The sequence below is a fragment of the Cydia strobilella genome, chromosome Z (genome assembly GCF_947568885.1).
Source record: "Cydia strobilella chromosome Z, ilCydStro3.1, whole genome shotgun sequence".
Lineage (NCBI taxonomy): Eukaryota > Metazoa > Arthropoda > Insecta > Lepidoptera > Tortricidae > Cydia > Cydia strobilella.
Window position 1 is genome coordinate 58,387,914 of NC_086068.1, and position 12,764 is coordinate 58,400,677.

Consider the following 12,764-nt stretch of genomic DNA (forward strand, 5'->3'; position numbering starts at 1 on the left):
ACTTATATGCCACGCTTCGCTGTACAGATAAGGTATCCGACCATACGTGTTTGTCTGTTATATAATCGTCTACTCTGTAATAGCCTTTCTTTAACTCTTATCTATGTTTCTGTATCTTTGTTATGTGTTTATCTTACTTATGTTTTATCTTTTATAACGTACCGACGTAGTCGCTCTCATCCTGACGAGCCATCTGTATGACGTACACCTCGGGTTCGGGTTCCGGGGTGTCGGTCGCGAGTGACGTGTTCGAACTGCCGCTGCGAGGCAACCGAGGTTTAGGCACTTTCGCCAGAATACTCTTCTTTTGCGTCTCTGCCGCGTCTGCGGGTTGAGGCGGAGATTGTCTGAAAGAACGTAGCAGGTTACAAGTTGTTCTGTGAGTTGTGTGCGAATACAAATCCGCAATAGGGTATTTGACTTTATTTAAAATAAATTATTTCACACCATGCATGAAATAAAGCACCAGATAATTATTAGAAAAACATACATAGCAGTAATTTTTGAACACGATCTAATGAAGGCCGCCGCTGTCACTGTCACATTTCGCAAGAAAGAACGGGAAAGATCATGCGCGCCAAGTGTTCATTTTGATCGGATTTTGTCGATTTTTTTTTTTTTTTAAAACGTTACCTTACAATATCGAAATTCTAAAGCTATGAAATTACTATTTATGTTAAGATTGTTTTTTCTTCTTTTTTTTGTTTATTGAAATTGAAATCAGATGATTGAAATGAGTATCACATAATAAATAACCAAGTAAAGTAGGATTAAAAGTCCGAGTTAGAGGTTACTTTGGGAATTAATTGTATCGAGCGAAGTGTCATAATTCGTGTATCGGAAGCTATGTTATTAAAGATAATATATTCAAGAACTACATATATTTTTTTCACGTCTACGAATATCAACGCCTCTTAGAAAAACATGATCATATAAGGAGATTTTTCGCCTTCTGGCTCAGGGAACGGCTAAATCGGATAGAAATACAAAAAGTAGGTGAGTTGACCGTGACATCATTGTGTAATGTTTGTTTGTACCTCGACTTGCTCAAGATCTTCCTGAGCAGGTCGTGCAACCTGCTGCGGTAGATGGGCTCCATGGTCCGCAGGAAGGCAGTCTGAAGTGGAGGAATGACCCTGCTAGTTGGATGGTAAGGCTGGTGTTACCTCGGCTTGCTCAAGCAGATATTCCTGAGCAGGTCGTGCAGCCTGCTGCGGTAGTTGGGCTCAATAGTTTGCAGGAGGGCGGCTAAACTGGACGCGCAGGCAGAAGTATGACACTGCTAGTTGGTAAAGCTGGTGTAACCTGGGCTTGCTCAAGTTCGGCATCTTCCTGAGCAGGTCGTGCAGCCTGCTGCGGTAGTTGGGCTCCATGGTCTGCAGGAAGGCAGTCTGAGGTGGAGGAATGACCCTGCTAGTTGAATGGTAAAGGCTGGTTATACCTCGGCTTGCTCAAGTCCGGCATCTTCCTGAGCAGGTCGTGCAGCCTGCTGCGGTAGTTGGGCTCCATGGTCTGGAGGAGGGCTGCCAGGCTGGACGCGCAGGCGTCTGAGGTGGATGTGTCGCTGCCAGATTCACTGCTGGAAATGAAAATTAATTATGTAATTACGTATTAATAAAAAATCGCCCAAATGTGCTCATAAACTGGCATTGAGGATGTAATTAGGGAAATTATAGTTATAGATTGGGCAACAAAAGTAGAAGTAGTCACCGACGTAACGGAACGTACAATATTGTGACACTTTTTTTGGTGAAAAGTCTAGTGAGTCTGAGTGAGGTGATCCCAAAAGAGTCCAGATATGCGATAAAAAGTTTTACAAATTATTTTTCATTTCTCATGCTCTGAAAGAGGGTCATTGTTGTTCTAAAACGTGTGCAGAAAATGATACGTGTCTGCACTAGAGCATTTTACGTTCGAAGTACGATTTTTGACATTTTTTTTACGATAAGTACTTGATATTTGAGTTTAAATGGATTTGTTATACAATTTCCATCTTGATATTTGACTCTCCATTCCATAAATAAGGATACTTTTGCCTAAATTGTTAATTGAAAGTACCCTAGAGAAATACTATAAAAATATATAATTAGTAATGTTTTTAAAAAAACACATGCATTTTACTTTCCTCGTATTCGAAATGAAAAGTAGAGTGTTTAACTCGGGTGAAAGGCATCATTTCTGCCTCGGACTATTGGCGCTCTCACTGCGTTCGAGCGCCAAAATACCTCGGCAGGAATGAGTGCCTTTCATACCTTGGTTAACAATCTACTATTTCATTTATCATGCTCTGAAAGTGGGTCGTTGTTGTTCTAAAAAAGTGTGCAGAAAATGATACGTTTATGCTCTAGGGCACTATACTTTCTATTTATGTTTTTTTATTCTTTTTACGATAAGTAATTAAAATTTTGGTTTTAAATGGATTTCTTGTACAATTTCTATTCTGATAATTAACTCTCCACGATATTTTTACCAAAATTGTTAGTTGAAAGTACCTACCCCCAAGAAATACTACTTAGCCGTGTTTTTTTTAAATGCACATGTATTTTACCAAAGATAGATATAACTTCGTAATAGATGGATACAGTCTAAGGAAAAAACGTGCCTCGAAAATCAAGAAAAATTGATTCTCGTTCAGAGGGCGCTACTAGTTTTGGCCTACAATCGTATAGATGGCGTTGACGGTTTCGTTTGTTATTTAACAATTTTAACGCATATCAGTGAAAGAACATGGGTCAAAATCATAAAAATAATTAATGCAAATAAAAAAAATCATTTATCTATATTTAAATACATTCTATCGTATTTTTATAAATCTTCATTTTTAGTTTTAAAGTGTGTCGACAGATGGCAGTGAATTTACTGGGGTTACACAATTTACTATGACAGTACCGCTCTAGTATCAGTTACTCTATGATTTTACTTTCCTCGTATTCGAAATGAAAAGTAGTTTTTAACTCGGGTGAAAGGCACCATTTCAGTCTCGGACTATTGGCGCACTCAATGCGTTCGAGTGCCAAACTACCTCAACAGAAATGGGTGCCTTTCATCCCTTGGTTAACAATCTACCATTACATTAGCGACCCGCCCCGCCCCAGCTTCGCACGGGTTACACAAAACCTTAACAAACCTTAACCTTGACTTTGTTTTGTAAGGTCATAGAGTAACTTATACTAGAGCGGTACTGTCATAGTAAATTTTGTAACCCCAGTAAATTCACTGCCATCTGTCGAGACACTTTAAAACTAAAAATGAAGATTTATAAAAATACGATAAAATGTATTTAAATATGGATAAATGATTTTTTTTATTTGTATTAATTATTTTTATGATTTTGACCCATGTTCTTTCACTGATATACGTTAAAATTCTTAAATAACAAACGAAACCGTCAACGCCATCTATACTACAGTAGGCCAAAGCTAGTAGCGCCCTCTGATCGAGTGTCGAATTTTCTTGATTTTCGAGGCACGTTTTTTCCTTAGACTGTATCCATCTATTACGGAGTTATATCTATCTTTGGTAAGGTGTAGTGATTTATTTACCTATAAGCAGTAGCGTCGGCGGGCCCCGAGCCGCTGGACATCTCCTCTGACGTCACGCTCGGCGTATTGTTGTTCAGCTTTGAGGATATTCGCTTCAGGAATGTTATCTGTAAGAAAAAGATTTACTTATTTTCTGTACAGTCAGCAGCAGAAGTTGCTAAGCGGGCGAGGTGTCCAAAATTACCATTTCATTTCTCATGCTCTGAAAGAGCGTCATTGTTGTTCTAAAGTCGTCGTCAATAGAACTTGCTAATAATGTAAACAAATATGACAGATTTTGTTAGCGTTTGACACATAACCTAACATATTTACGAAGGTTATTTTCAAAACACTGATTTAAACTTTCACGATTTTTACTCATTATTATTTACAACGACGGGACTTAATCGCGTAAAATAAGTTTTAAATTTACCTCCGACGTTTCGAGGACGGCGTTGTCCCCGTGGTCTCGGAGAAGACTGGCTAAAGTTGACATCAACATCTTCTAGGCGCGCGAGTTTTTCGAACTACCCGGACTTGGTCTTATTTATTAACTCCCGGGTAGTTCGAAAAACTCGCGCGCCTAGAAGATGTTGATGTCAACTTTAGCCAGTCTTCTCCGAGACCACGGGGACAACGCCGTCCTCGAAACGTCGGAGGTAAATTTAAAACTTATTTTACGCGATTAAGTCCCGTCGTTGTAAATAATAATAAGGTTATTTTCGCTGAAATATTAATAATTAACATTTAGAAGAAGATAAGATAGTTATTTAAGTTTATTTTTAAGTTAACCGTAGTTATAAGTTTTACTTAACAACTAACAAAATATGGACAATGTCTGAAATAAATGTTTTTTTTTTTTTTTTTTTAACAAAAAAATTATATAAATAAAATATTTAAGTATATAGACTGTTGATAAGGTCATGGTTGTCCTTTTAAAGAGCGAGATTACGAAGTAATGAAGGTAAAACGGTTTGTTTATGTTTGCAAGTTCTATTGACGGCGACTTTAAAATGTGTGCAGAAAATGATACGCGTCTGCACTAGAGCATTTTACGTTCGAAGTTTCTATTTTTTTACTATAAGCAATGAAATTTTGAGTTTAAATTGATTTGTTATACAATTTCCATTCTGATATTTGTCTCCCCATTCCATAAATAACGATACTTTTGCCTAAATTATTAATTGAAAGTTCCCTCAAGAAATACTGTAAAATTTATACTTAGTCATGTTTTAAAAAAAACTGTCAAACACACGGCGTGACGCGATGCCTGTTCAAACAGGTCGCGCGCGGATCGCGCCGGCCTCGCGCTCTCAACACGCCCTCATCGCGCGCGAAAACGCAGCGTGGGCGCGGCGCGATGCGGGCGTGACTCGCGCCCGATACAGCATGCGCGCGCGGAGGGTTTCTCATTCCTTCCGAAGCCATCCATCCATCCAAGGGCCTGACACTCTTTGATAGAGACAGATAGTCTTATTGCGATTCCTATAAGAGGAAAGAGAAAATAGTGCCATGCTTTGTCCTTATCACCGACCGGGTGGCATCATAGGTAGGAGGCGATGGCGAAATACCGAAATTTATAAGAGTGAAAGAGAAAAAATCCTATGCTGCTCAAATTTTACATGAATATTCTTTCTCTTACCCCCGGTGGCTCGGTGGCGCGTCTATAACTGCTTGTACATACTATGTCTATGGATAGATCAGTGTTTTTTTTTTTCTTCTTCTTGATAGCCAATGACACGTAAAAGGGTAGGAACAAAATAAATGCTCTTAGAGCACGACGCTGTCCGGTGGTTGTTGTAGTTGTCTCGTAAAACCGATAGCTGGATTTTACGAGAAGCACGTGGACTACCGGCCGTTGACTCCAAAATGGTGGTTAAACACGCTTTGAGATTAATTCTCCATTCACTGCACACTACCACATTAGATAATTGTATAATAAAGCTATCGATATTACACTTTAAACAATATTAATGAGCAAATAACAAAGGAATTAATCGCGAGGCTACTATCAAGATGGCGTTCGAACCGGAAGTCGATCAGTGTGTTTGTTTGTTGCTACGCTCGCACTACGCACCTGATGTGACCCAGCGCAGCGCCGCGTGCCGCCGTGACGCAGTCTGTTTGACGTCGCTAACCTGTTAGCATGAGCGGCGGTCCGTCAGTTTACTAATCATTGCTTACAAGGTGATGCAGGTCCTGGTGCGAGTAGAGCGCGGTGGCGGGCGCGCACGGCGCGTCGGTGCGGGGGGCGGCCGCGTCGGCGGGGGGCGCGGGCGCGCGGGGCGCCAGCGCGTCCCCGCACACGCCGTCCACCAGCGCCCACACGCACGAGCGGGGGAACAGCGAGTACAGGTCCGTCAGTTTAGAGTCCACCTTGAACAGAAATAAAGTTTTTAGCGAAAATTTCATTTTTTGTACAAGCTTTTATCGCTCATCGAGACAATTCTAAAAACTTACACAGAACCCAGACACTCAAACCACCTCAGTGTACTTGCTGAGGCACAGAATCTGCGCGATCTGCATGAGATTAGTGCGCGCTATGTACGATAAGGGCGCGTCGACCACGCCGTGCGCCTCGGGGCGTATGAAGCTGTTCAGATACAGGTACCGTCCTACTAAAAATTTACCTTATTGCGAACACATAAGGTCCATCAAAGACTCACCTCATTGTGCTTGCTGAGGCACAGAACCTGCAGAATTTGCGCGATCTGCATGAGATTAGTGCGCGCTATGTACGACACGGGCGCATCGACCACGCCGTGCGCCTCGGGATTCAGGATCGCGGGGCAGATGAAGTGGTTGAGCACGAGATCCGTGCATACGCCGTGCAGCTCGCTCTCTGGTATTCTGTACAACAAGTAAAGTTACTGTAGTTTGGATAGCGATTTACGCTACCGGAAAAAGGCAACTTATTTTAAGTCTCGTTGTGGTATAAAAATGCTAGTATTTTGTAACATTAATTTTACAACTCTTCTATAAACGCTTACCGAGAGTGTTGTTTGATGAGATGCACGCTCTGCTGTATCAGCCACGCTATAGACGCAGGGAAGTTAGCCCAATGTTCCCGCAACGACGTAATGAATTTGTTGGTCAGTGATAGACTTCTCTAGTTATATAATAAACACTTACCGAGAGTGTTGTTTGATGAGATGCACGCTCTGCTGTATCAGCCACGCTATAGACGCAGGGAAGTTAGCCCAATGTTCCCGCAACGATGTAATGAATTTACTGGTCAGTGATAGACTTCTCTAGTTATATAATAAACACTTACCGAGAGTGTTGTTTGATGAGATGCACGCTCTGCTGTATCAGCCACGCTATAGACGCAGGGAAGTTAGCCCAATGTTCCCGCAACGACGTAATGAATTTGCTGGTCAGTGATAGACTTCTCTAGTTATATTATAAACACTTACCGAGAGTGTTGTTTGATGAGATGCACGCTCTGCTGTATCAGCCACGCTATAGATGCAGGGAAGTTAGCCCAATGTTCCCGCAACGATGTAATGAATTTACTGGTCAGTGATATACTTATCTAGTTATATAATAAACACTTACCGAGAGTGTTGTTTGATGAGATGCACGCTCTGCTGTATCAGCCACGCTATAGACGCAGGGAAGTTAGCCCAATGTTCCCGCAACGATGTAATGAATTTACTGGTCAGTGATATACTTATCTAGTTATATCATAAACACTTACCGAGAGTGTTGTTTGATGAGATGCACGCTCTGCTGTATCAGCCACGCTATAGATGCAGGGAAGTTAGCCCAATGTTCGCGCAGCGACGTAATGAATTTGCTGGTCAGTGATAGACTTCTCTAGTTATATAATAAACACTTACCGAGAGTGTTGTTTAATGAGATGCACGCTCTGCTGTATCAGCTACGCTATAGATGCAGGGAAGTTAGCCCAATGTTCCCGCAACGATGTAATGAATTTACTGGTCAGTGATATACTTATCTAGTTATATAATAAACACTTACCGAGAGTGTTGTTTGATGAGATGCACGCTCTGCTGTATCAGCCACGCTATAGATGCAGGGAAGTTAGCCCAATGTTCCCGCAACGACGTAATGAATTTGCTGGTCAGTGATAGACTTCTCTAGTTATATAATAAACACTTACCGCGAGTGTTGTTTGATGAGATGCACGCTCTGCTGTATCAGCCACGCTATAGATGCAGGGAAGTTAGCCCAATGTTCCCGCAACGACGTAATGAATTTGCTGGTCAGTGATAGACTTCTCTAGTTATATAATAAACACTTACCGAGAGTGTTGTTTGATGAGATGGACGCTCTGCTGTATCAGCCACGCTATAGATGCAGGGAAGTTAGCCCAATGTTCCCGCAACGATGTAATGAATTTACTGGTCAGTGATAGACTTATCTAGTTATATCATAAACACTTACCGCGAGTGTTGTTTGATGAGATGGACGCTCTGCTGTATCAGCCACGCTATAGATGCAGGGAAGTTAGCCCAATGTTCCCGCAACGACGTAATGAATTTGTTGGTAAGTTGAAACAGACGCTGCACGATCCATTTGCGATAGCGCGCTACTTTAGCGTTGTATTCCGCTGTGTTGGACTGGCCGAATTTCTTTACGCGATCTTGGGGTGAGAATCTGTGGACAAGACAGTGCTCATTAGTTGATGCCAAGACTAAAAAAATACTACCTAAGTCTAGAGTAATGTATAAAATAGATGCAGAGATTTGATGTGTATAGATTAGTTTTATATATATATAATAGTATAATATAATTATATACCTAATAGTATTAAGCAAACGCGGATCGGACCGCGCGAATTCGCCAACTATTACATAAACCAAAGAGGTTTACAAAAGTGGCATGCTGGCAAAAGTTGTATGAATATTTAAAGTGAATAGATAAATAAATAAAAAATAAAAAAAGTTAAGAATGAATAAACAAATAATTATTAGTCCCACATTGAGCTCAATAAGGCTCGTGCTGTAAGTACTAGACGACAACATATACATATATAACAAACCAATTATGTCAATAACAGAAGAATATAAAAAAAAACTATTTATCTCTCTTTCTGGGGTTATGTATTATAATTAATAATACTAGCGCATAAGAAAGATAATAGAATTCTGTCTGCCTATGATCGACTGTCAAGCAACTCTTAACAAAGCGTTCAACCCTAGCCACAAATTATATAATAGTTATTACGAACAGATACTTATCTCACAAAGAAAACGCAAATACCTACCGTTTTGATACCTACACAAAAATACAATGGAGTGACTTTCAACACGCCGCTCCCCGCACCGCGCGCGCCAGCACAACGGTAGGGTTGCCAACGCTTCTTTCAAATACTTGGGTGTCTTAGGTAGATAATGTAGATATCTAGCTATAAATGTGTCGTAAAAACCTTAACTTTATCTTTAAAACAATTTAATAGTACCTACGTAGCTTTTGTAACTATCGTAAAAATAATAACAGTAGGTGTAAGTACCTATAATGAGAATGTCTACTTACTTTTCCTCATCCGTCGAAAGAGGAAAAAAACTATATTTTTTATTTGTTTTGTTATTTCTGCATCCATCCACACTACAAGCTGTGTTATTTGTTCGTGACGAAGACATTTCTTTGGCATAGCGCGCGGTGACGTGCGTGCGCGAGCGTGTGGCAACCAACTGGCTAGCTTTAGTACCGCCGGCGGGAAGCGAGTCGTAGGTATAAATCCGAGCTCGCGCGGAGAGTTCCATAGACCTGCCCTAGCGTTGTTTCACCAGCGCGTTCGGTTAATGACCCGCTGAAGGTCGCCCTATTGTATTAATGTGTAGGGATTCACTTACGTCACAAGTATTTGTTACTCACCGCTCCATGGCGCGGTCGGGGTGGATGTCCAGAAAGAACTCGTCCTCGTGCAGCGCCGCCATGACGGGCGCGTTGAGCGCCGCCACCAGGAACTGCCGCGCCGGCGCGTGCCCGTCTCGGAACACGCCGTATAACGACGCCAGCGCGCATTTGCCGGAGCGGAACAATCTGGAACAGTTGGGAATAGGCTAGATCACAAGTTTTTAGGGGTCAACCATTAATTACATAGCATAAATTTGAAGATCTTATGACCAGTCCTTCCCTCCTTGTCACACCTGGTCACATTTGGCTAACCCCTCCACCCACAGATTTAATATATAAGCTAGATGACGCAAATACCACGAGTTGTATTGAAACCAAGCGTGCCCACTTTTTCATATAAAATTTACGTATAATATAATTTTAAAATTACTTATCTGTGATAGGAAATATGTTCTTGCCTGGGTGCTAGCAATTTTTGGGGTGTTGCAGTTAATTATCATGCAACGAAGCATTTTTTAAGTTTTCACGGACGTCCAGCTGCAACAACCGGCGGCGTAGACTGTAAAGAGCGACGGTCAACCTCGACGCTTGGTCGGGGTTCGGACACGCGAAGTAGATGCATTTGCGTCATCTATGGTATATTTATATTATTTTTTTAAGTTTTTATTATTTTAACAAAAGCAATGTTAGAAATTTATAACACGAAGCCGATAAGGAATAAAAATACGTCCATAAAAACGATTATCATTGCAAAAACTAGTTATTTAACTGGTAACAGCGATTAAAAAAATCAAAACAATTTTCAGTTACAGATGTAGTTAAGGTGACGTCACAAAATTTGCGACTCCCGCCCTCCCCCTTGTCATATGTCACATTTTTTTGACCCCCTCCCAACCCCTAAACGTGTGACGTAATTAATGAATGACCCCTTATTAATGGTGCCAGTCGATCAGGTTTGTTTTGAGGATCAAATGTCTACGAAAGACCCCTTACATTATAACAATCCAAAAGTCAGAAATGATAGTCAAAGTCTGACAATCGCACTCTACGCAACGCAACGTACTCGCTACGCTTGTGGTTCAATTTTGGAATCTTTCGCTTGCTCGGGCAATCTTGTAAAACAAATAACTATTAACTGCCGCTCGTCGTTGTAATAAAGTTAATTCGCAAAGGCAAGAACGTTTTAAACATACGTAATACCAAAGATAGATATAACTCCGTAATAGATGGATACAGTCTAAGGAAAAAACGTGCCTCGAAAATCAAGAAAATTTGATTCTCGATCAGAGGGCGCTACTAGCTTTGGCCTACAGTCATATAGATGGCGTTGACGGTTTCGTTTGTTATTTAACAATTTTAACGCATATCAGTGAAAAACATGGGTCAAAATCATAAAAATAATTAATGCAAATAAAAAAAATCATTTATCCATATTTAAATTGTATTTTTATAAATCTTCATTTTTAGTTTTAAAGTGTGTCGACAGGTGGCAGTGAATTTACTGGGGTTACAAAATTTACTATGACAGTACCGCTCTAGTATAAGTTACTCTATGGTAATACGATATCGCATAAACTATAGTAGGCATGCATTTACTAGCATGTTTATCGTCGTCTAGTCATAATACAGTCACGGATAAAGGGCTACTTTCCTACAAGTCAAATCAGCTACTTTCTTAGAACCTTAGAACTGTCCAAACCATTTGCTAATATGGAATTTATATGAAAACGAGTGACGTCACGGTCAACAACTACTTTTTATATTTCAATCCGATAATTGAAGTCCCCGACAAGCTCGGCCGAATTGCACCTTCCCATACAAACGTAGTTCCGCTCTCATTTTAAAACTACGTGTTGGATTGTAATGAAACTTTGCACATACAATGACATAAGGTATTCTAGTTTATAAAACAACCGATAAAACAAACGAAATAGAGCAAAAACAAGTTTTGTATGAGAAGCTTAAATTCCCTGTATTTTTTTAGCTATGGTATCTGAAGCTACATAAACTAATTACAGACATAGATATACATAGATGTACGGAACCCTAAAAAACACTCGAAAAAATATAATAAGTATTCTACGAGACACTAGGAAAAAAAAAAAAAAAACTATGTTACCCACCCTGAGGTACACCTGTCAAATAATAAACTCTCGTATAGTCGCATAGGCCAGTACTAATTTAATGTTACCTATTCAAATTGACATGCAACTTGTTGATTTCCGCACTTTTATTTACATAACAATTACAAAATACTAAATTAAATTAAAATAAAAAGCAAACGTCAGTTGGACCGTCCAACGTGTGATGTCATCACGCTCTGTCGAATTCGCGCCAAAAATTATGAGCGTTTCGACCGCTCAAACTTTTTCATCATTTTAAATATTTTTTAATAAAAAAATGTGAAGGTTAACAAAAGTATTTTTATTTTTTCCGGTGTTCAAACGATATAAAGTATCATTACAAAAATTAAAAAAAGTTCATGCATGGAGCTAATTCGAAGACCTTATCTTAATCTCAGAGAAATATAATTCAAGAATAGTAAGGTAAGACTATTGCAGTATAACTTCGCTTGCATTTTATATTAAAGGAAAAAATGGAAAAAGTTACGCTTCCGGCAGGACTTGAACCCGCGACCTCCGCAATCCGTGCGTTGCTCTTAACCAAATGAGTTACGGAAGCCTACCAGAACCTTACAAATCAATTAAAAAAATAAATTTAAAAAAATTGGTTTCGCTTGCATTGTTAGCTCTCGAGGCAGGGTAAACTTTCGCATAGCAAAACTAAGAGAAATGGAATTTCTAGTATCGGAACATTTTTGAATATCGTCGCTATACATCCTCAACCTCATATCTACAATCATTTGACGGAAATGTCGCTTTTCTTTCATTCGGAATACGGGTGCTTTTGTCATCAAATGAGTGTTGCAGATACGAGGTTGAGCGGACCAGATTCCAAATCGAAGGTAGCGAGTTTGAGTCGCCCCTCGTAGTCAAGGTGTTAAATATCGACACGTAAAACGCGCCAAAAATATGTATACACTACCCTATACACGGTGGCTAAAAAATAAATGCATTCCCGTTGCCAGGGAGGTTTTGGGATTATACTGAGCAACTTTTACTGTGGGACCAACCCCGAAATCGCGTAAATAAACGTGGCTGTTTCATACATTTTGGCTGGTCCATATTCTGTGGGAGTGTACATTTTTTTCTTACGATTTCGTGGTTGGTCCCACAGTAAAAATTGCTCAGTATAGTCCCAAAACCTCCCTGGCAACGGGAATGCACTTATTTTTTAGCCACCCTGTATAATGTATGGCCAATAACTGTGTCTATATATTTTTTGGCATATAGTGAGAATGTGTTAACTGACGAATATTTTTCTTACATATTACGGCATTTTTTAAGTTTTCACGGA

At 40.1% G+C, this 12,764-nt stretch overlaps 1 protein-coding gene across 1 annotated transcript in view; it reads right to left on the minus strand.

The window, feature by feature from the left end:
• Positions 1 to 12,764, minus strand: part of LOC134755223 (receptor-mediated endocytosis protein 6 homolog) — a 61,372-nt gene that overhangs the window by 37,005 nt on the left and 11,603 nt on the right. The window contains exons 3-9 of the mRNA XM_063691747.1: positions 9,366 to 9,533; positions 7,932 to 8,144; positions 6,188 to 6,371; positions 5,706 to 5,897; positions 3,543 to 3,649; positions 1,442 to 1,579; positions 163 to 347 (exon numbers count right to left, since the gene is read on the minus strand). Coding sequence (XP_063547817.1) covers positions 163 to 347; positions 1,442 to 1,579; positions 3,543 to 3,649; positions 5,706 to 5,897; positions 6,188 to 6,371; positions 7,932 to 8,144; positions 9,366 to 9,533 — 1,187 coding nt within the window. The remainder of the gene's footprint in view (positions 1 to 162; positions 348 to 1,441; positions 1,580 to 3,542; positions 3,650 to 5,705; positions 5,898 to 6,187; positions 6,372 to 7,931; positions 8,145 to 9,365; positions 9,534 to 12,764) is intronic.